General features: G+C 37.4%; 7 protein-coding genes and 11 long non-coding RNA genes across 18 annotated transcripts; 11 read left to right on the top strand and 7 right to left on the bottom strand.

Annotated features, from left to right (window-relative positions):
• Window positions 1-110: 110 nt before the first annotated feature.
• rpl702 (60S ribosomal protein L7b) lies at window positions 111-1,460 on the top strand. Its single transcript, NM_001019609.3, has 2 exons — window positions 111-240; window positions 532-1,460. The coding sequence occupies exons 1-2, from the start codon at window positions 115-117 to the stop codon at window positions 1,156-1,158; spliced, it is 753 nt and encodes a 250-aa protein (NP_594185.1). The 5' UTR covers window positions 111-114; the 3' UTR covers window positions 1,159-1,460.
• Window positions 1,461-1,510: 50 nt separating this feature from the next.
• wdr44 (WD repeat-containing protein) lies at window positions 1,511-4,974 on the bottom strand. The gene is made up of 3 exons (NM_001019608.3): window positions 4,771-4,974; window positions 2,485-4,664; window positions 1,511-2,447 (listed from the first exon to the last, which is right to left on the bottom strand). Exons 1-3 carry the CDS (start codon window positions 4,907-4,909, stop codon window positions 1,965-1,967), a joined length of 2,802 nt encoding a protein of 933 aa, NP_594184.2. The 5' UTR covers window positions 4,910-4,974; the 3' UTR covers window positions 1,511-1,964.
• SPOM_SPNCRNA.3531 lies at window positions 2,051-5,561 on the top strand. Its single transcript, NR_192896.1, has one exon. It is a non-coding gene; the product is annotated as a non-coding RNA (long non-coding RNA).
• A 251-nt stretch (window positions 5,562-5,812) lies between these two features.
• hob2 lies at window positions 5,813-14,276 on the bottom strand. The gene has a single exon (NM_001019607.3). The coding sequence runs from the start codon at window positions 14,151-14,153 to the stop codon at window positions 6,054-6,056; it is 8,100 nt and encodes a 2,699-aa protein (NP_594183.2). The 5' UTR covers window positions 14,154-14,276; the 3' UTR covers window positions 5,813-6,053.
• On the top strand, window positions 6,010-9,712 carry SPOM_SPNCRNA.3530. Its single transcript, NR_192895.1, has one exon. It is a non-coding gene; the product is annotated as a non-coding RNA (long non-coding RNA).
• Window positions 9,955-10,463, top strand: SPOM_SPNCRNA.3529. Its single transcript, NR_192894.1, has one exon. It is a non-coding gene; the product is annotated as a non-coding RNA (long non-coding RNA).
• Window positions 10,667-11,569, top strand: SPOM_SPNCRNA.3528. The gene has a single exon (NR_192893.1). It is a non-coding gene; the product is annotated as a non-coding RNA (long non-coding RNA).
• SPOM_SPNCRNA.3527 lies at window positions 11,748-12,050 on the top strand. The gene has a single exon (NR_192892.1). It is a non-coding gene; the product is annotated as a non-coding RNA (long non-coding RNA).
• SPOM_SPNCRNA.3526 lies at window positions 13,326-14,520 on the top strand. The gene has a single exon (NR_192891.1). It is a non-coding gene; the product is annotated as a non-coding RNA (long non-coding RNA).
• A 68-nt stretch (window positions 14,521-14,588) lies between these two features.
• Window positions 14,589-15,099, bottom strand: SPOM_SPNCRNA.3525. Its single transcript, NR_192890.1, has one exon. It is a non-coding gene; the product is annotated as a non-coding RNA (long non-coding RNA).
• On the top strand, window positions 14,819-15,467 carry rpl3202 (60S ribosomal protein eL32). The gene has a single exon (NM_001019606.3). It carries the CDS (start codon window positions 14,834-14,836, stop codon window positions 15,215-15,217), a length of 384 nt encoding a protein of 127 aa, NP_594182.1. The 5' UTR covers window positions 14,819-14,833; the 3' UTR covers window positions 15,218-15,467.
• Window positions 15,468-16,193: 726 nt separating this feature from the next.
• SPOM_SPAC3H5.11 (NAD/NADH kinase) lies at window positions 16,194-18,606 on the top strand. Its single transcript, NM_001019605.3, has 4 exons — window positions 16,194-16,583; window positions 16,637-17,304; window positions 17,355-17,506; window positions 17,580-18,606. The coding sequence occupies exons 1-4, from the start codon at window positions 16,379-16,381 to the stop codon at window positions 17,734-17,736; spliced, it is 1,182 nt and encodes a 393-aa protein (NP_594181.1). The 5' UTR covers window positions 16,194-16,378; the 3' UTR covers window positions 17,737-18,606.
• SPOM_SPNCRNA.3524 lies at window positions 16,350-16,728 on the bottom strand. Its single transcript, NR_192889.1, has one exon. It is a non-coding gene; the product is annotated as a non-coding RNA (long non-coding RNA).
• On the bottom strand, window positions 17,822-18,348 carry new4 (the record flags this gene model as incomplete). Its single annotated transcript, NM_001356114.1, has 3 exons — window positions 17,822-18,097; window positions 18,144-18,265; window positions 18,306-18,348. The coding sequence occupies 3 exons, from the start codon at window positions 18,346-18,348 to the stop codon at window positions 17,822-17,824; spliced, it is 441 nt and encodes a 146-aa protein (NP_001343118.1).
• A 172-nt stretch (window positions 18,607-18,778) lies between the features above and the next one.
• Window positions 18,779-19,088, top strand: SPOM_SPNCRNA.3523. The gene has a single exon (NR_192888.1). It is a non-coding gene; the product is annotated as a non-coding RNA (long non-coding RNA).
• rpl501 (60S ribosomal protein uL18) lies at window positions 18,994-19,930 on the bottom strand. Its single transcript, NM_001019604.3, has one exon. The coding sequence runs from the start codon at window positions 19,922-19,924 to the stop codon at window positions 19,040-19,042; it is 885 nt and encodes a 294-aa protein (NP_594180.1). The 5' UTR covers window positions 19,925-19,930; the 3' UTR covers window positions 18,994-19,039.
• SPOM_SPNCRNA.3522 lies at window positions 19,378-20,023 on the top strand. Its single transcript, NR_192887.1, has one exon. It is a non-coding gene; the product is annotated as a non-coding RNA (long non-coding RNA).
• Window positions 20,024-20,225: 202 nt separating this feature from the next.
• Window positions 20,226-20,680, bottom strand: SPOM_SPNCRNA.3521. Its single transcript, NR_192886.1, has one exon. It is a non-coding gene; the product is annotated as a non-coding RNA (long non-coding RNA).
• Window positions 20,681-20,765: the final 85 nt, after the last annotated feature.

Raw genomic sequence — 20,765 nt, 5'->3', positions numbered from 1 at the left:
CCTAGCTCACCACCACAAGAGAGTTAAACCGGAATAGGTTAGGGTTGTAAAGACAGTCACAAGATGTAAACTAATACGGGAAATACTTGAAGCACGAATACTATCTCGTCGAAAATGGTTGCCTCCTCGACCGTCCCTAGCGTAGCCTCTATCTTTGCTCCCGAGTCTCTTCTCAAGAAGACTAAGGCTCAGAAACAATCTCGCGAACAGATTGTCGCTGCAGCTGCTGAAAAGAAGTCTGTAAGTTTAACACCCACTTTTGCTTAAAGCTTTTACGGTTAGCAAATATGGTAAACGAAGCACGATTGTTTTTTTCTGCATTAATTCTAAGATGTTTGAATAAAAAAATCGAGTAAATGGCTGATGAAAGGATGTTTTGGGTTGATTTTGCAGTTTAATTACTCTTGTACTCCTTTTATTAGATGGTACTATGAGAACCGTTTACTTAAAACGTAGTTAGTGTTAAGTTCACCATACTATGCAATCTGAAATAATTTAGTCAATTTGAGATTTTTACTAATTCAAACCTAGGCTCGCCAAAAGAAGCGTGAACTCATAGCTAAACGTGCTGAGGCTTATGAAGCTGAATACCGTGCTGCTGAGCGTGAGCAGATTGAACTTGCTCGTAAGGCTCGTGCCGAGGGCAACTACTTTGTTCCTCATGAGCCCAAGTTGATCTTTGTTGTTCGTATCCGTGGTATTAACAATATTCCTCCCAAGGCTCGTAAGATCATGCAATTGCTCCGTCTTTTGCAAATTAACAATGGCATTTTTGTCAAATTCAACAAGGCTATTAAGGAAATGCTCCAAGTCGTTGAGCCTTACGTTACTTATGGTATTCCTAACCACAAAACTGTTCGTGAGTTGATCTACAAACGTGGTTTTGGTAAGGTCAACAAGCAACGTATTCCTTTGTCTGATAACGCTATCATTGAAGCCGCCTTGGGTAAATATTCCATCTTATCTGTTGAGGATTTGATTCATGAAATTTACACTGTTGGTCCTAACTTCAAGCAAGCTGCCAACTTCCTCTGGCCCTTCAAGCTTTCTTCTCCTTTGGGAGGCTGGAGAGAACGTAAGTTCAAGCATTTTATTGAGGGCGGTGATGCTGGCAAGCGTGATGAGCATATCAATGGTTTAGTTCAAAAGATGCTTTAAGTATAAAATTTGGCTTTTCGGTTTTCTTGTGCCCATAGTGTGTACTCTATATTAGGTTTGTCAATTTACGTATTTAATAAAAAAGAAGTTTGTAATTTACAAATACTTTATAGCAAGTATTTATGGTGGTATGGAATTGATTAACTTGGAAATGCAAGGCTCACTGTATTGTATAGATATTTACGATCTTGTTTGGCGAAATGCGATAAGGTTGATTGTTAAAAATTGAAGAAAATTCGACTTTAAACTTGTTATTTATTAAGTTGTATGGGTATTTGATGGTGTCTTCAAAAACAGCCAGAATATTTTTTTAATGTAGAAAATCTGTAAATTTTTCTACTTTGACTTTACATACATATTTAACGAATAATTCATATTATCTTGCTTCAGCTTCCTTGCGTATATTATTAATATGGAAAGATTAGTCTAAATATTCAACACTAATATTAGAAGCAATGAAGAATAAGTGTATAATCTGAGCAAGGGATAAATATATCTGATGAGAAAGTGAATCTATAAAAATAAATTAAATAAAATTATTGGAAGGCGCGAGTAGTATACATGTAAAATGTATGCACCAATGCAATTATAAAAATTGCCCAAAAGATAAAAAGATAGTCCGAACATTTTTTAATGGATAAATAAGCCAATAAATGGATAACAAAACCCAATCTTGTCGGGATTGAGACAATTCTGAATCGTATATCGTTTGAAAGAGAAATTTATGTTAATCCTTATGGCATAACATTCTTAATTTACAGGGAAACTTGAATATTAATAGAGTAGGGAAAAAGCAACAGTAAATTTTAAGGAAGAGTACTCATTTCATGAGTCTCGCTGCCATCATCACTTCCAGATTTCAAAAGCTTTCGATTGCAATGTGAGCAGACGATGCTAAACTTGGCGCCTTCGAATACAAAGGAACGAGAAAAAACATTAAATAAGGAATTACCACAACGGAGACACTCTAATTGATCTTCTGTACTAGAGTTTTTACTAGATACATCATCTGCATTCGGTAAAATGGCTTTCACATTTGATATCGGGTCAACGCTGGTCTGAATTTCGTGTTCATTTTGCTCAATCGTGGCAGCCGTCTTAGCTGCTTCGTTTACGGTGGCACCTGGATTATCTAAATTTGTAAGCGAATAGTATACCATTGAAGATGCTCCTTCCTGTAACATCATCATGTCAGCTCTCTTTAGGGCTTCATTTGGATCCAAATTTGCATTCTTCTCTTGAGTAGAATTCTTCCGTAAACCTACATGCTCTTCCTCTGGTTCGTCACCCTAAAAAATTAGTTAACTACAAAAAAGATATTCTTACCTTCTTGATATCATCATTTCCGTTGTTTTCGTTGTTCGTAATCTGCGATGCATTTTTCTTATGCCGAAGTGAAAAATGCCTTTTAGGGGAACTAATTGAATTCATATGTGCCTTAAGAGCTTGAGGAAAGAAGGAAGAGTTGCTTAGAGTTTCACTATTTTTCCTCTCGATATTTTTTTTTTCAATCAATTTTCGCGCTGCAAAAACACTATCTTGTCGAAAAACACGGATTCGACCATCTAAATCACCACAAACAATTATGTGTCCCTTCATAATTTCTATGGGAAGATAGCTATGTGATAAAGACTTCAAATTACGAAGTGATGGACCTGTTTCGATGGAAGCGTTAGAAATTACGGAAGAGCGTCTTGCAGATATCGCAGCTAAATAAACGGGATCTCCAGATAAGGTTAAAAGTTGTTTTGTTTTCGTAGGAGCAAATACTGCAGCTGTTATAGGTCTTACAGATGCTTTAAAGTGCTCGTGCTTTTTCTTCTTCGTTTTATGCATATGCTGAGGAGGAAGATCCCAAATAAATACCTGATGATCTTCGCTACCGCATATAACGTAATTGCCATCATCATCAAAATAGGCTCTGTTTTGACTCTGAGCATTTGCATGTCCTTTGAATTTCAATTCCAAACTTTTATCTCTAAGGTTGTATATGCGAATTCTCGAATCATTAGTAGTGACCAGCATTTCTGTATCGCCCGCAATATTATCAATCATTTGAGTCCGTGTTTGTATACCAGTAACTTTGCTTCCCTTTGCATTCTTCCCTCTAGAACTACGGATAGACATCTGAGTGCGAAATCTAAGTCCCCGCGTGTCGTAAAATAAACACAAGCCAACAAAGGTACCAGCAATGGCTAAGCCGCCATCGGGGCTAAATGCCACAGCTGTTATTAATTCAGGTAATTCATTCCAAAAAGAAACGGCCTTCTCCTTAATCGACCAAAGACGAAGTTTACAATCTAAGGAGCCAGACAGAAAGAACCTATCATCCTTAGGATGAAACGCAATTGACGTTACAAAGTCCGAGTGTTCAAAGCAACAAAGACAATCTTTGCGAACAGGATGCCAAAGACGAGCTGTTTTGTCCATTGAAGAACTGAGTAGAAAGTTATTTCTACTCCATGATAAATCAAGAATGTCAGCAGTATGGCCAGCGTACTCTCGAATAGGAGCTTCAGAAAAGACGGGTGCTTTCAAATTTAATTTAGGATTGTTTGGATCAGAGCTACACGTCTCAGACGCAACGCTTCGAGCATGTTCGGAATCCAAAACCGCCCAAATACGTAAAATCCGATCTTGTCCACCGACAGCAAGATACCGGCCATCACGACTAAACTTCATTGCCCAGATTGCATTATTAGATGAATTAGAAGAAGAGTTAGATGTAATAGCTACAGCTAAAGTATCTGAAATGACGGATGGTGTACGGTTCAAGGGTGACGACGAGTTATGTAGGTGAACAGAAGCATTGGTGATACTTTGTGCATCAGCCGTATGCCGTGAAGAGGAAGGTTCACTTGACTCATGAGCTAAATTTGGGAAATCTGTTGCACGAGGTTCATAGTATCGGTCATGTGTTGCGGCAAGAGTTGGTTTACAGTATAATTCCTGAGCTAAAAACAAATGGTCGAGAGATTTCTCCTTTTTATTGTGGGAGAGTACGCGAATATATTTGGGAGGAGAATCCCACACATTTTTTCCGTCGGGAATCCAGGAAAAGGGATCAGCGGCGTTGCCTTCAACACGAGGAATACCATCCCGTTCTTCTTCCGAGGATTCATTGTCCATATCCTCTCGAATGCCGAAAATATGAGAAGTGCTACCGAGCATGCGCGAAAACAAAGAGGACCGATGTTGGCTAGGTTGACGTATGGCCCCAAAACTTTTCAAGCTCAATTGATCGCTTTCCCCTGTATCAGTCAAAGATGATCCATGATTACTTTTTCGGCCAGATACCGTTCTAGTTACGTTGGAAGAGCGATTGGTTCCCTCTCTCGATAAATGGGTGTTCGAACTTGCCCGTGAAGGATTCAAAAATGACAGCGTTTTTTCAGATCTAGTCCGTTTCATGATGTGTTTCGACAAGGGGTCTAAGCTAGAGGAACCATCTCTTAATAAATTGGTGTCTGATGATAAATAACGACTTCGTCCAGAGCTGCTGTGAGCTAATTTACGTTGTTAGTTATACATATCAAATTGACATACGTACGCCGGATTACTATCGCAAATTTAAGAACATGCTAATATAAATCCTTTGCAAAAGCTACTTACCATCGGCATGTCCGTTCGCTTCCTCCCTGTCTCCCGGTTTTCCATGTTCGAAGTTATGCGTCGCCTGTCTACCATTGTTCAAGTGGTCAAGGGAATTCTTTGGCGACTGAATTTGTATATGAGGTAGATTTCCATTCATGAAATGCTTTTCTTAACTCTAAAAACTCGTTCCTAAACTAGAAAAGGTCTTTGAAGCGGCGTTCTACCGTGTTTGTTGTTTATGCCCTACTTGATGTATTTTCAGACGCTCCATTGGAAAGGGGGCGCAACGAATCAGCGTTATTTATCATTACATATGTTATAGTATGTGCCTAAATTGTTTACACGGTAGAGCGTGTCGTTAATTAAAAAAAAGTTTTAGTAAAATAGCTGGGATAAAGAGAATTTCCCGTTTAAAATCTCTAATAAAATGAAACATTTGGTTGCTCCGTGGTACCGCTTTAACAGAGACGAACTGATTTTCGAGAGGTCAATTTGCACTTCCTATGCCACTATGTTGAAGTTGCAACTCGTACCTGTAGATTCGGCATAAAGCATTTGCTTAGAAAAGCAGAATAAGTCAATATTTAAAGCTATCTGCAAGGGTTTTTGAGCAAGCCCGCTACGGTGAGGTTTATTTACATTAAGCAACGTGATCTTTTATAGTAACGTATACCTTCGCAACGATATGTTTATATACCCTTTAATGCCATTAATAGAACAATATTATAATATGTTTATTGTTGTAAAATTTTTGTATAAGGATATATCATAGTCGGTACAAATTCGTTTTTGACACAGACCATTCTAAAACTTATTAGCCAAACATTCATTTTAATTCATAATTTAGCCAAGAATAAAATTTATTATAGGTTCAAGCTCTTTTTATTGTTTCATAACGTATTACAGTCTGCTCTGTATTGGGATTCACATTTGTTTACCACCACTATAAGACATACATTCAGTTGACGGATTTTCAAAAATTATCATAGTCAATGAGGTTATTTGTAGACGATACTGTTTAAATTATACAATCACCAAAACCAAAAATATTACTTTACAATTTGGTAAATACAGTAAGAAAAATAATTATAAACTGCCTATAAATAGATAATAAATAAAATATAAATACGTAATCTCCACTTTTTTTCTGTTATTATGGATGCTTAGATATCAAAGCATTCGTTACGACAGCCCATACTGTCATTGTCGATTCATAGAAAAGATAAATGAAGATTAACAAAATGAGTTAGATTAAACCGAAAATGGACTCATTAGTGCTAAGTAAAATTAAAAGAAAAAAACTATTTTCGGCGATTAGAAGCTCCAAGAATCAATTCACGTTTGACGGGATCATAACGTTCATCGTTGTAAAAATCGACCCTAGCATTCGATCCTTCATTGCCCTTATTTTTGCTTCTCTTTCCATTAATTGTTGGAGGTATATGTCTTTTGACAATATCGGCGATTTTTTTACTTCTCGATCCATGATAAGCCCAAAACTGACGCGGTGAATTCAATGATGAACGAGTGCTGTGGTTTCTGCTTATCGCAGACGCCGGTGAACCTTCTTCCTGATTCTCCTCGGCCAAAGGTTGCTGCACATTTATGTAATCATCTCGAGCCATAACCATGCTTTCTAAATCTGCATGTCGATTATGTTCGGCTGAGAGTTGTTGAAGGTTTAAGAGTTCTGAAGAAACCTCACGTTCATGTTCCTTAAGATGATAATTGCCTTTTACTTTCTCAACAAGTAGCTTTCCAGTATGGGAAACTACTGTTCGTATAAGATCGTGCTTCAACTTCATAGCCAAGTCCAAGTAAGAGCATACTTCATTTCGATATTCCATAGTGGGGACGGTAAACACAAATCCAGTAATATTTTCCAAACCTAAGCCTCCCGTTCCACGATAACTCAAACGAAGGACGACGCTTGGAATCTTGAAGTACGTGATAAGCATATTTGAGCCAGCGCGGTCTAACATTGACTGAAGTTCCATTCTGCCTTCATCGTCTACGTCAAGGCATTTGTCAATAGTAAAGTCAATTAACGATGCTCGTTTCGAGCGACTATCCCGCCTTGATGAACTAGGAGTAGCTAAAGCGTCTTCTTCTTGGTCATTTGTGCGACGCCGCATTAATGAACCAGAGTAATTTGAATTATCCGCTTCACCTTGGGATCCATTTTCCTTCCTTTTGTCATGATTACGAGAATATATATGTGGAAATCCATCGGATTCGTTGCGATTTGGAAACGCATATGCAAAGAGCTTAGTAGCCAATTCCTGTTCAATTTGCAAACTCAATGGAAACAAATTAATTTCAAAATGCTGAATCACTTGAATACCTGCGACCGCCTCTAGTACTTCCCAGTGAATGCGTATAAATTTCTGTTGAAGCAGTTGCTCGTTAGAGAATTCATGATTAAAGTATGGACAAATTATGTTCTCAAATTGGCAGCCTGGCGCCAGATTAGAACCTTTCATAAACTCTATCTCAAGTGTATTAAAATTAGATGCGTCCGAATTTTCAATACGCCGAAAAGTGGCATTTTGCAAACGGACATCGAGAAATGGTTTTTTATTGTCTTCTAAAAGGTGCCATACAACCTCTTTTGCCATCAAAAACCAACTCAAGTTAGACCTAACTTTATTTTGATGTATTCCACGGTTCTGAACAGCGGCTATCGACTCAATTAAATAATACAACTCCTCTCCACAACGGTGTAATTCATTTTGCAAAAACAACTGCTGTGCGATATGAGCATATATACCAAACGTCACGTCATATAGTTGGTGCTGTAGCTTTAGATCCAACAGACGATGAACTCTTGCTTGTAAAGCTCTAACTACCTCCGAAGTACCTGTCAGGTCACTAAAATCAGCAGCAAGCATAATTTCCTCTAAACGTTGATTACGTTGTTTTTGGGCTGGTTCTTTATACAGCAACAAATCAGTTATAATTGTAAAAATATCATAATACTGAGACGAGTCAGTAGAAAAGACAACCCGAGGAAAATCAAAGGTTAACGTATCAGCGTGAGTATCTAAATCCTCAAAAAAGGCTCTAGTCGAATGAACCGTTTCTTGTAAACGTAAATCATTGTGTTTTGTGTAAATTACCGAAAAGGATACCCGATGCAAAAAACGAGAGAAAGCAGCAGGAGTAAGCACGAAATCAAATGTGGTTTCAAATGGAACCCAAGGAGGCCAAACTGTATTATGTTCACATCCGTATTCATTCAAAACAAGACTTGAAGCATTAACAACTTCGAAGTCGGATTTTTTAGAAATAAAAAACTGGGACTCATTCACTTTACATAAGAATCTTCTCTCTATAAGATAATTGATATCATTATCAGGAAAAATTGGGTCAACGACGCTTAGAATTTTAATTTGTAAGCTTTGGATTGATATTATTACAGCTTTCTCCGGATTGGAGCTACACTGTAATTGAATTTGAGGGGAAATAAATCGGAAAACATAACTTTGAATAATATCATACTCATTATTACTGATGGAGTTTGTGTTACCTTCTTCACTACCATGTTCACGATCAGCGTCAGAAGTCTTTACCCAAAACCTCTTCTTAGAGTCTTCAAGTAAAAACTTTAACAAATGTCTAGCATTTTCTCGGTCCTCATCATCCTCGGTGTAATTTCCAAAAAAGTCATCATTAGCAGACTCAGTACGTTTTTCTAAATCACGCAAAAAAACGATGGCCTTCTGTGACATGTAATAAGCAAATCCTCTTACACGTTCAACTTCATGAACATAAGACATAACGGCATTTCGAATGAAATTGTTCCATTTAACTTGGACATTATGAGCAACAAATCTATTGTTGAAGGCATGAACGGATTCCGATAATGACGCATAAGAAAGATCCACTTGCCCATTTTCCGAACATTGTGACGCTTGACTACAACTACTTTCATCTTTAAGTAGATACTCCAATAAGCGATAGTGATCAGATAAAGTTACTATCCTTTTAGTAAGTTCTTCGTATTCTTGTCTGACCTCCTCGGAATCGTTATTGGATTCCAACTGAGATTTAAGAAAACCAATTCGCTCTTGCTCAGAACTCATGAATTCTTCAAGTTCTTTTCGGCGTTTTTGAAGAAGTTCATATTGGACCGCCTTCGGATTTTCCCTACTTGGCATTAAACATCGATGAGTAAATTCATCTCCAAATCTGCACGTATCAGGAATTATCTCCTTTTCGTTTTTTTCATTTCGACGGTGGCATTTGGTATGACGATAATAAGTAAATCTTGGAGAAAACGCTAGAGGATAGATGGAGCATTTCTCATTCTGCTGAGGTAAAAGCCAATCTGCTTCGTGATAGTCATCAATATCGACCCAATTAGCAGGACCATCTACATTTTTGAAAGAAAAACATTCTTTTTCCTCCTCATCCAGCACGTTAGCTGGTATAGAGTCTGAATTATCAAGGGCCCCTTCATCAAAAGAAGCAGAAATTGCTCTTAAGTCGATAGTCTTGAAATCAATTTCAGCAAGATGAACTTTCATTGATGTGGCTTCTTGGTGCTTTCTTCCTAAATTTGCTTTGTTTTTTACTTCATGCTTTTCAGAACGCTGATGTAAATCAATTGTGAAGTTATCAACTCTAGCTTTCAAACCAGTAGCGCTCGCAGTTCTATCCTGCCAATTTTTGTTGGTTTTGTAGTTGTACATATGGCTAATAAAAAGAGGCGTAAGCTCTAGCGCATATTTAAAAGTAGCCAAATGTCGGCCAAACTTTTTGTTAGGGGATGAATCTAAAGTAGGAAAAAGATTACCACTGCGTAATGGATAAGACATGTTGTTCGAAAATAAATTCCACCAAGAACTAAAGTGGGAAAACACAAGCGGTGTTAGATGAATAGTGTTATAAGAATTCACATTTTCAAAAGCATTCGCATCATCTAGGTATCTTGGAGACTCTAAAGCAAGTGAGCAATGTATATAATGGCTCCGAAAATCACGATAGGCATCATATACACCATAATGAGTATCATGACAATATTGAGGGATTCTAGTGATTACTTGCCAGTGTGGTTTGAAATTCCACAACCGGCAAGCTTTCTTTCTATTGCAAACAGTACAATCTTCGTCACAATGCCTTTCGGGTACAAACCCAGCTCTCCAACGTACTTTACCTACGAGTTTGGCAATCACTTTTCGACAACGTAAATCTTTAAGCACACCAAAAGTGGTATATGAACGCTTTGTAGACTTTGTAGGAAGAGGTTTTCCCTCTAGAATACCGTTTATTTGGCGGGGAAAATCAGGAATGGTCAAATAGAATTTATCACTGTCAACTATCATAAAATTAGCAGGATTCTCATCACAACCAATGTCCCAGGAAACATTTCCCGACCAACAAAATTGGAAACCTGCACCTTCACCTAGAATAACATAAGGATCTCGTGAACCTTTTAAAGAAAGAAAAACATCACCGTCTTCAAGCCAACGTAGACGTATCTGAGAATGAGCGACAAGTCTGATTTTATCCCAAAAACCCAACTTCTCTGAAGGATCAATCGGCATTTTTGTGAATGTATCCATAATTCGTGTCATATCAGATAAAGCTGGTTGATATGAATTACACCAAAGCAGAAAAGTTGGGAGGGAAGAATTAACATCAATTTCAGTTTTAGAAAAAGTTTTGATTGGAGATACGGTACGTGTAACATTAACAACGTATGGAATACCCTCTTTTGTTAAGTCTGCTGGGATTACCTTTACACTGACATCACGTATGGCAGCCAAAGTAGCCTGCTGTTCCGTAATGACCATATTACTTTTTAAGTGCCAAGAAGATATACGCTTATCCTGTCCACGTCCCAACTTTGGAATATATACCAAAGGCAGTGGATAGTCTCTAATCAAGAATTTAGCTTCATCCATTTTCCAATCGATGTACATAGGGAAATAAATCGAATAACCATAGTCAAGTGGCTGGCCTCTGCCAACCGTATTCAAAAATTTGGGGAGTTCTTCCAATGGAAAAGATGGCTTGTCTAATGTAAAATCAAAATTCAAAAGTGAAATGTCAACTAAAGGTGGGCGAATAGGAATTGGAATAATATTTTCTTTGAACAAAATGTGCTTATCCAAAGCATCGGATTCTGGCCAAGCAGTCATTCGACGAATACGAAGACGATGATATCTAAACTCCCTAATCCGTTTTATGTTTGAGATCCATGATAAGGAGTCATACTCCATTAATTTCTCCCGAGCTGTATCTTCATCTACCGAAACGTTTTTTAGGAACGAAGAATTATTTGTAGGACGGCTGCCCAAAAAGTCTTCGAAGCTTCGATTTAAATCTTCAAGCTTTCTTTGTTGTGCATTTGCATTTTCTGTCGTATGATTTGATGTATTACTCGAGTTGCTATCATTATCATCTATATCAGAACCGTTTTGGTAAAATGAAGACGATTCAGATGCAGATTTAGGAGACGGATCTTTAGCTTTACGAAGTAAATTTGCTCGCTCTTCAAAGATGTTCCACCGGTCTATACGCATCTGTTGTTCTGTTAAACCAATGCGGTAATTCATTCCTAACCGACATTCGAACGGATCATCGTCAACTTCAAACTTAAATTTTGTCGACTTGATTTGGATGTGAGGGACTACTCTTGGTTGTTTGATTTCCTCTGCCAAATCATGCTGTTGATCAATAGTCAAGGGCTCTGCAGATACTCTAATCGCTGCTTTAACAGTGTTAATGGCACTTTCAATTAATATGAAAGGGATAAACTTATGAGGAATCCGGATAGAGATATAACTGCAGGTTACTTGATGTAGCTTTTCAAGATCAGATAAGTCCTTCAATTGATATCGAACGTTGCCAAGTGCAAGGAACCGATCCCACAGCGTCGGGACGTCAGAGTTTTTTGTATGAATTTGTATGAACTTTGCATGCATTTCAGCATATTTTTTCTCCGTTTTCTTCAAAGTGGTGAACCCACCGCAATCGAGTAATAAAGAAACGTCGTCATCTAAAAAAATACTAACGCGAGCATTTTTTAATCGAAAATCAAAATTCCATCCTTCTGGGACCACACCCGGTTCCTGAGGAGAAGTGTTGGTCTTCTCTATACGCTTGTGAGATTTATTTTCCCCAAATAGAGAACTGCAAGCACGATAAGCATAAAAAATACAGCAATTATGCAACAACGATGCAAAACACCTAAGAAAATTAATCTCTGTAGTAAATCGCGAAATGGCTGTATTATCACGAAGGATTGTGGACACGATAAAGTTAATGTTGGGGATTTGCAAGAATAAATGGCTATTTAAACTTTTCCCATTTTTAAATATAATTGATTTAATCATGAGTAACTCAAGATTCAAATCAAATTTGCGCATACCCTGTGAACGACTTTTTTTATCATTCAAATATAGACTATGTATTTTGTCAATAGAACAATTAATACCACGAGGTTCAGGTGAAATTTCAGGGCGAATAGCGGTAATTACTAGGAGCAGTGAGTGAACCTCAAGTTGAATATGCTTTAACCATTTGGGTATTCTAAAAAGAAGCGGTTCCACTAATTTGGTACGTGGCTTGCGAGGGCCGACTTGTTCAGATTTGATCTTTGTGAGAATAATAAACTTTTTCAACGAGTTAATGACCTCTTCTTCTTCAATTCGTATTTGAAAATCACGAAAAAACATATTTAACGATCCGTGATCGTTATTACAAATATAACCTAATGAGAAGGTAATGAGGTCGGATGTGTTGATTAGCCATTTTTTGTTTTTCGGATTATGGTAAAAAACTTTGTTAGAGCTTAAGCGTAGAGAAGACTCAATTTCAAATATATGCTCAGAGGATGGAGAATACTTGATGTCCAAAAACATAGAAGAAAGATTAGCAACTAGCATTCCAGGAAAGTCGGAATCGGACTTTGATGCAATCAAAAAACGCAAAGCAGGTTCGTACAAAGATACAGAAAATTTCATGTAAGGGAAGTATTGATAAGGAAACTTTGGCTTCTTTCTTGAAGTCGAATCGTGTTTTTTTGGGAAACAAGACAAAACATCGTGTAGCAACTCTAGGCGAAGATCCAATGATGGAGAGGTCAATGTACTGTTTACTCGTAAAATACTATTTTGAAGTTGATGAAGATCACTAGCATCACGAGCGTACTCGGCCAATGCTGAAGTCAGACACGTTATAGTTACCAAAGGAATATTAAGGAGCACGTGTGGTGAATGGCCAGGAGTGATACTTTCGACGTTGAAAGACAAAGCAGAGGCTAAAATTTGATGAACACATGCCTCTACGGGGAAAAACATTCTGTGGGAAGGATTCTTTTTGTTCAGTAAAATCAAATTCAGTCCAAAATCACTACCATTTAAGATATAGGTGGCTCCACATCCCGTTACATTTCTCTTCCAAAGCTTCAATGTACCGATCTGGATTTGAGCTTCCTGTAACTTTAATAAGGCCGCTTCAACATTATCCTTCATCACATGAACTTTTCCAGAGGAGGAGGAGGAGGAAGAATGATTTCCTCCGGAAGAATTTGAATTTAACAAATGCTCAAAAAGTGGAGTATCTAGATCTATATATAACACACCCACTTTGATGGAAGAACGAAGACGCAGAATCGTGTCAGGAACGTTTGATTTATCTAAAGAGTAATAGGTTTGTAAGCTTAAGTCCAAATAATCGGTAATCTGTTGACTGCTCTGCCGGCGGTCAATGTAAACCAGGTTTGCCAAGCGAATGCTACAAATTACGCAGGAGGATACAAGTTCGGGATCAGACGGATTTTCATATCCAACGACATTATTGGTTTCAGGACGCATTTCCATCGAAAGACTGCCCAACTCGAATGTTCCTACAGAGGGAAATGTCAATTGAGATTCTTGGATACTAATGTGAAGCCATTTCATCCAAGATTTGTGAAGAAACTGAATCCATTTTTGCTCCACATTGCGAAGTAAGTTAGACATGTAAACGGCATGACAAAATTTCTCCTCCGTTTTTTCTTCCTCACGCTTTGCTTTAAACACCAATCGAGATCTTTGGTTCTCATTCTTACCAGCCGATTGTGCATCATTAGCACTGGAAAGTGATGGAGTATAAATCAAGCCTTTGGTTACAATGCGCAGTAAATAGGGCTTGGAAGTAGAAGGACGATGCAGACGAAGTGCCACATACGAGATGAAAACCGAGTCTCCATTACGGAACGTGTGTCGTAGGCCATACACGGAGAAGAATCCAAAATTTGTAAAGGGCCATCCCAGCACGTATGACAGTACAAAAAGAACCAAATGAAAAAGGAAACCTGTCGCTATCACCACCCAAACGAATGAAGTGTTTTGCGAGGACGACCACATCGTTGATGGATTAAGCAAGGAAAAAGGAAACAACGGGTTCATCAAGTATGTAAACACATAGAGATTACTATAAGTTTGTCGTTTTTCCTTTAATGAAAAGGTAAGGAAATTGCAGAAACGGAGAGGAGGGAGGAGAAAGGAAACTGTGTAAAATAAAGCTGGTGTAACGAAGAAATCCAACTGAGCGGGAAGAGGCGGGAAGGTACACGCTATGTCAGTGATCAGCGAGAGCGGTAGTCGCTTGACTAAACAAGTTTAGGGATTAACGGCCACGTGGATCGGAAATTGAAGTCGCTTGAGGAAACCGTTAAATATTATATCGATATGTAGCGCATACATTTTTAAGTTTATTATCAAAGTAGAGGGATGTGTGCGTTATTTTTCAATTTGTTAAGTATGTTTTGCGTATCTTACAAAAAGCTCGGTATTTAAAGGTAGTGAAACAATTTCGCGTTACGGAGGAAACATTGAAGAAAAGCAATCAGTTTGATATGCAAAGCTAAATACGGGATATTACAGAAATGAAAATGAAGAATGATTAGTTTTATAATGTTATTGATCATTTAAATAGAGATATTATTAACTTCTTTTTCAACATGTCAAATCTGGGAACTATAGCGCAAAAAATGAAAACTCAGCTACCATCCCCATAAAAAGCAGTCACGTTCGTTCCAAAACACACTCACAACACAAGTGCTAACTTTTCCACCCACACAACAGAAATGGCTGCTGTCAATATCATCAAGAAGCGCACCAAGCCCTTCAAGCGCCATCAGTCTGACCGCTTCAAGCGTGTTGGAGAATCATGGAGAAAGCCCAGAGGTATTGATAGTTGTGTTCGTCGTCGTTTCCGTGGCACCATTTCCATGCCCAAGATTGGTTATGGAAATAACAAGAAGACCAGATACTGCATGCCTAATGGATTGAAGGCTTTCCTAGTCCGTAACGTTTCAGATGTTGAGCTCTTGTTGATGCATAACAAGACTTATGCTGCTGAGATTGCTGGTAACGTCTCTGCTCGTAAGCGTGTTGAAATTGTTGAAAAGGCTCGTGCTCTCGGTGTAAAGGTCACCAATGCCGGTGCTAAGGTTCGCTCTCAGGAGTAAATTAGAATCACGACTTAGTACAGTTAATGAAAGTACTTTGGTATTGGAAAAAAACTCTTTGTATAATCGTTGATAACTTTTAGTTTATTAAGCGAAATTTCCCTTTCACAGTTTAATTTAAAAAGTTTCTCACTTTTAAAAAAAATGGTTAAACGTGACGCAGTCGTTTTCATTTAGCTTTTCTGCATTCGATAAGATGAACGAAGAGTTCTGAAACAGATCATTTGGCTCTCAAACCGTTTAAACGTATATCATTAATATTTTATTTAATTGAGAACTATTCTTATATTTCGTTCAAACACATCAAATATGTATTCAAACGCATCTACTCGGGACAAATTTTTTCAGATCTGTTTAAGCTTATCTCTGCAAATGTATATCTAGACTATTCGAACATGAAGCTGTCTACTTTAACTTATAACTTCAAACCTCATCTTGTCCATTTAAACCTTCAACTTCAAACTTTTTTCTTTTCATCCTTGGTTACATTGTATATTTTTTAACGTTGTCTTTGGTTTTGATTTAAAGTACCAAAGATCAATTAGAAAGTGTTTCAGTGGATGACAACATTTCATTTTTCAAAAACTTTACATATTTTAGCGCTGATCTGAGCTGGAGGACGCTGGATTTGCAGGTTTTTTGGATTCCTACATAATTTTTTCGATAAATGTTTTGCCATCGAGCACTCTTATATCCTAATCCATTAAACTGGTTTGTTCTTGCTTGACATAAATTCTCTTTTTTATTACTCAAAACTGCTTTACTAAGCAGATTAGGAGGGTCGTCAGCCCCTCAAACATTAAAAGGAGATTGTAGTCAGTGTTGATCTTATACTTTAATTAAATAGACTATTCTTACGTATAAAACACTGATAATCATTGTCTTATTTTCTCAAACTAAGTATTTACCGAAATAATTTACGCATTATTATCATACGTACGCATCCACCACTTTCCGTAAGACCTTAAGTCTCTATATAGAAAGAGTATATATACATACACATACTGGCAGCAGCCATTTTAGCTTTTTACAGAGCTTACACATATATTTTGGCTTTATTTTATTAATTTGAAAAAGAATAATATTTATTTGTTGGGGTGTGATTCAATTCAATTAAACATTTAGATACTTTTTGTTGGCGACCCAGCAGTTTTTGCATTCATGGCGGAATTCGATGATTCATGCTTACCAACAAATCCCACAACGGAAAATGATTATCACGGAAGCTTTCCATATTGCTCCGTTCATGCACAGTTGTATCCATACGTTTCAGATTGCATGGTGATGCACAGGAAGGCACCGATCAACGAGCAGGAGGCTTTACGAGACGTAGTTTGGGAAACTCGTACAATTAATAAAAAACTTCGTAAGCAAACATTGATATTGACATTCCCGGATATTTGCTAATACGACGATTAGATGTAACTCCCATCAAGCCCAACATCACTTCGATTTTGCTCGTTTCCAAGCCTGGAGACGAAGAAGTAGAAGAAAAACTCAAAGAGTTTGTATATTGGTTAATTTCTTTAGATAACATAACCGTTTTTATCCAAAAAAGTATGGAGGACCTCTTTGAAAAAACTGAAAAGATTCAGTATTGGACAACACTGCTATGTACCAAGCATTCTCAGCTTTTTGATCTTGTATTGACACTGGGCGGCGACGGAACTGTTTTGTATACTAGTCGACTATTTCAACGAACTGTACCGCCAATCATGCCTTTTGCAATGGGTACATTGGGTTTTCTTACTCATTTCGATGTCAAAAAGTACAAGACTTCCATCTTGGAGATTTGTAATGAAATGTACGTCCACCTTCGTACACGATTTGAGTGCCGTGTAATGAAGAAAAAGAATCGTACACAATGGATCAATATCGATGAGCACTTGTCTCAGTCACTTCATGCCACAGACACGGAAACACACACATTTACTGATTCCTTAGTCGTGCTCAATGAAGTTGTCATCGATAGGGGTCCCAACACTGCTATGAGTGACATTATGCTTTACGTAGATTCCAAATATCTCACTACCGTCAAAGCAGATGGTTTATGTATTTCTACTCCTACTGGTTCCACGGCCTATTCAGTAAGCCACAATTCCATTAAATTTTTTATATTGTACTAACTATATACTAGCTTGCCGCTGGTGGTTCCTTATGTCATCCAGATATTTCCGTTATGATTGTTAGTCCTATATGTGCACACTCCCTTAGTTTACGACCCATTCACGTACCAGATTCTATGGCTCTTCACGTTGTAATTCCTCAGGATGCCCAACAAAGTAGTTGGTAAGTTAATGAAATAGTGCTCCGCTTCAGATGTTTTCTATAAAATATGTTTTTTTATCTAACATTTTCTTAGGATTTCCTTCGATGGCAGGAATCGAACTGAACTGCTACCAGGCGATTATTTGACTGTCCGCATTTCGCGGTATCCATTTCCTACAGTTCATTCGACAGAAGAAGACGCGGACTGGTTTGAAAGCATAAAACGTACATTGATGTGGAACCAAAATTAGTATATTACACTTAAAAATTGATTCATTAGTTTTCCTAGAATATAACGAATTTTCATTAGATACAAAAATTTTCCTTTAGTCGTTTTTATTTCTTTGTTTTTCTTGTTTCTATTGCAACCATTTCATCTTGATCAATGCTCGCGGATTCTTCATGTTCTAAGTCCGCTTGTGCCGCACGACTTAATTTTTCGTGCAGAAAGTCTGTTAGTGTCACTTCGTTTCCCTTCTCCCGATCCCTTGAATTGTAAAGATTCATTAAATGCTCCAATGTTCCCTGGTTTTCATTTGCCTGAATTTCGCTTTCCGTATCTTCTGATATGGAGTTCTCTGGTTGTTTTTCGAGCACACCTAACGCTAAATCCTGAAATTTTTTTAGTCACATAATTCATCTTTTTCCTGAAACTTACCATTTCTATATAATTACTCTCATCTGACAAATTTTGAACGTCCTGTTGTGAATCCGGATGTTCTAGTAGCGTTTGATTTGCTTTCTCCAATTCTGGCAAAAATGACTTGCACTGGTCCAAGACTAATATATTAAAATGGCTAATCTTATAATTCAAACATACGTGATGATCTGGTAATTTCAAATTTGGGAATTTGTTTGTCCATTGAATTTTTAATATTTACGAAGTTAGGGAAAGTTCATATGACTTCAAAGAAGTAAATGCGGATTATATTTGAACTTTAATTATTTTTTTTTAATTGCCTTTCTTTTTAACTTTTAAGAATAGTCGAAGAGATTTACTTTTGACTAACTGAGGTGGCCAAGGGTGTTGCAAGGAAAATATGCAGATTTCGGACAAGAAAATATTAATTGAGTTTTGTCTCACAAACAATAAAATAGTACTCTATTTTGTTAACCAAAAAAAACTTCTGATAAGTGCTTTATGATAATGGCTTTATTATTGTAGTCAAGTAGGTGTACTTGTTCAGTGTTTCAGTCAGTCAAAACATCGACGAATGTAAATGCGGAATTCAATATAGCTTTCAGTTTAACTGCTGCATATTGCAATTATTATTATAATATTTCATCTTTGAAAACAATCCATTTCCTAACAATATGAACTTGCAAAATCTTATTTTGGGAAAGACGATATACCTTATACGATGTAGAGCTATTGACAAAAACTTGTTGACCTAATTAATTTGCAAGCTAATTGATTTTACAAAGTTATCGTCATGCAAAACTACCAAAAACGTGTGATAAAATCTAAAAATCATGTACAGAGCTACAAATCTACTGAAATCTATAAATTTCGGAAAAGAACAGGACATACTATTAAAATGGTTTAAGATATACTTAAGCACGACCAGCCTCGATAACCTTGGCGTTGAAACGTTCCTTGCGCTCTTCAGCAGTGAGTTTCCTTTGAGTATGCTTGAGTGACTCAGCCTTGAAAGCAGCAGCATCCTTACCAGACTTTTGGAAAGAGGGATCCTCACGGATCTTGGCATAGGCCTCAGCATAGATGTCCTCAAGTTGATCACTCTCAATACCATCAGCGATCAAACCAGAGAATTGCTTTTGATAACGCTCTTCATCATCATCAATAAGCATCTCCATGTATTCAGCAACATGGCCACCATAGATATATTTGCGGAGAGTCTCATCATCCAACTCCTCGGTTTCAATATCGAAACCAGGGAAACGGTTGGGAGAGTGGGGAATAAACAATCCACCATCAGAAGCACCCTTCATGGCACCAAAGACACGAGAACCGGTAGAAGTACGCTTCAAACCAACATCCAAGAAAACCTTGAAAGGACGAGGACCATCCTCGATGGCCTCGGTAAGCTCAAATTCACCTTCGGGTTCAGTGACACCCTCATATTTGTCAGCGAGGCCAACCTTGGCAAGAGCACGACGAGCGACCAAAAGACCGGTAGCGTAGGCGGCAGTCCAGTTGGCCAAACCCCATTTGATACCGTAGCGAGGGAGCTCAGAAGAGTGAGCATGAGCAAGAACATAGTCACCGTTTACTCTAGAAGAAACTATTTGGCATGTGACGAAACGGTTGGAGAAACGAACGACCAAACGGTACTTGGGAGCATTGTACTTGTTCTTGGCCTGGGCAATCAAACGCTTACGAGCGTAATAATCGGTTTTACCCTCACGACGACGACGATATTTCGTCTGGTAACGTGAGAAGTATGGGCTGCTCTTGACTGCTTTGATGAAGGGCATTTTGGCAGTGTGTCGAATTGCTATTTCGTGTCATATGAAAAGTTTCGAACGCTTGTGACTGTCTATTTGAAAAATAAATAACGATGAGATGTTATATGTTGTTAACGACGAGATGTTCATTCGTTAGTCAGATTTAATGAAATTTCAATGGTTTCGTTATCTATTGTAAACAAAAGCTAAAAAGGTAGAAATAAAATAGCTAAAAAACCGTTGAGCGGTACACCAGACTGAAATAAGGATTTTATTTTTTGCATTTTTTTTAAAGATTTTTTTTTTTTATCTTATGTTGATTGCGGTGGATTTCACCAATTTCCTACATAAGCTAAAATGGATTTTCTTGACAGTTACGGTAAAGTTGGCTATCTAAGTCTTTGATGCAATTTAACCTAATGTCAACTAGAAAAGAAATAAATATTATTTATGTCATATTCTATTCACTTTTTACAGGTTTTTGTTTCGCAATGACTGAATGTCCTTATCCCGATGAGAAAATAGACTTTAGTTGCAAACGAATTCATTAGAATGTAAGACATGTCAAAATACTTTCTGATGATATATATACATTTTACACATATTTGCTGTAGAATATAATTGTTCGTCAATGAAGCAGTAGCTTTAAAGCATTTTGCACCTTTGAATCATATGTATAATTAAATAGATCAGTAGAGGAAGTAAATTTAGTTAAATACTTAATATACATTCTTACTTATGATATGTTAGGAATACATGGCCAGGGTTATTTAGACTGTTTTAAAGCAGCTTAAATGAAGTGTGAAATAATTTCCTTTATCTGCATACCAATATGGGGAACAAAAAAAAAAAAAAATTTAAAATTAAAAAA

This window comes from Schizosaccharomyces pombe, assembly GCF_000002945.2.
Source record: "Schizosaccharomyces pombe strain 972h- genome assembly, chromosome: I".
Taxonomy (NCBI): Eukaryota; Fungi; Ascomycota; class Schizosaccharomycetes; order Schizosaccharomycetales; family Schizosaccharomycetaceae; genus Schizosaccharomyces; species Schizosaccharomyces pombe.
Note: the sequence above shows the minus strand (reverse complement) of the source record. Positions and strands in the feature narration are given on the sequence as shown.

What these genes read in the sequence shown, in the direction of transcription:
- rpl501 (NM_001019604.3), bottom strand. Translation starts at nt 19,924, where the DNA reads ATGCCCTTCATCAAAGCAGTCAAGAGCAGCCCATACTTCTCACGTTAC.
- rpl702 (NM_001019609.3), top strand. Translation starts at nt 115, where the DNA reads ATGGTTGCCTCCTCGACCGTCCCTAGCGTAGCCTCTATCTTTGCTCCC. An exon ending in CAGCTGCTGAAAAGAAGTCT is followed by an intron (nt 241 to 531) that starts GTAAGTTTAACA and finishes ATTCAAACCTAG; the next exon opens with GCTCGCCAAAAGAAGCGTGA.
- hob2 (NM_001019607.3), bottom strand. Translation starts at nt 14,153, where the DNA reads ATGAACCCGTTGTTTCCTTTTTCCTTGCTTAATCCATCAACGATGTGG.
- wdr44 (NM_001019608.3), bottom strand. Translation starts at nt 4,909, where the DNA reads ATGAATGGAAATCTACCTCATATACAAATTCAGTCGCCAAAGAATTCC. An exon ending in AGCGAACGGACATGCCGATG is followed by an intron (nt 4,665 to 4,770) that starts GTAAGTAGCTTT and finishes AACGTAAATTAG; the next exon opens with CTCACAGCAGCTCTGGACGA. An exon ending in GAAATGATGATATCAAGAAG is followed by an intron (nt 2,448 to 2,484) that starts GTAAGAATATCT and finishes CTAATTTTTTAG; the next exon opens with GGTGACGAACCAGAGGAAGA.
- rpl3202 (NM_001019606.3), top strand. Translation starts at nt 14,834, where the DNA reads ATGGCTGCTGTCAATATCATCAAGAAGCGCACCAAGCCCTTCAAGCGC.
- SPOM_SPAC3H5.11 (NM_001019605.3), top strand. Translation starts at nt 16,379, where the DNA reads ATGGCGGAATTCGATGATTCATGCTTACCAACAAATCCCACAACGGAA. An exon ending in CTGGTTCCACGGCCTATTCA is followed by an intron (nt 17,305 to 17,354) that starts GTAAGCCACAAT and finishes ACTATATACTAG; the next exon opens with CTTGCCGCTGGTGGTTCCTT. An exon ending in GATGCCCAACAAAGTAGTTG is followed by an intron (nt 17,507 to 17,579) that starts GTAAGTTAATGA and finishes ACATTTTCTTAG; the next exon opens with GATTTCCTTCGATGGCAGGA.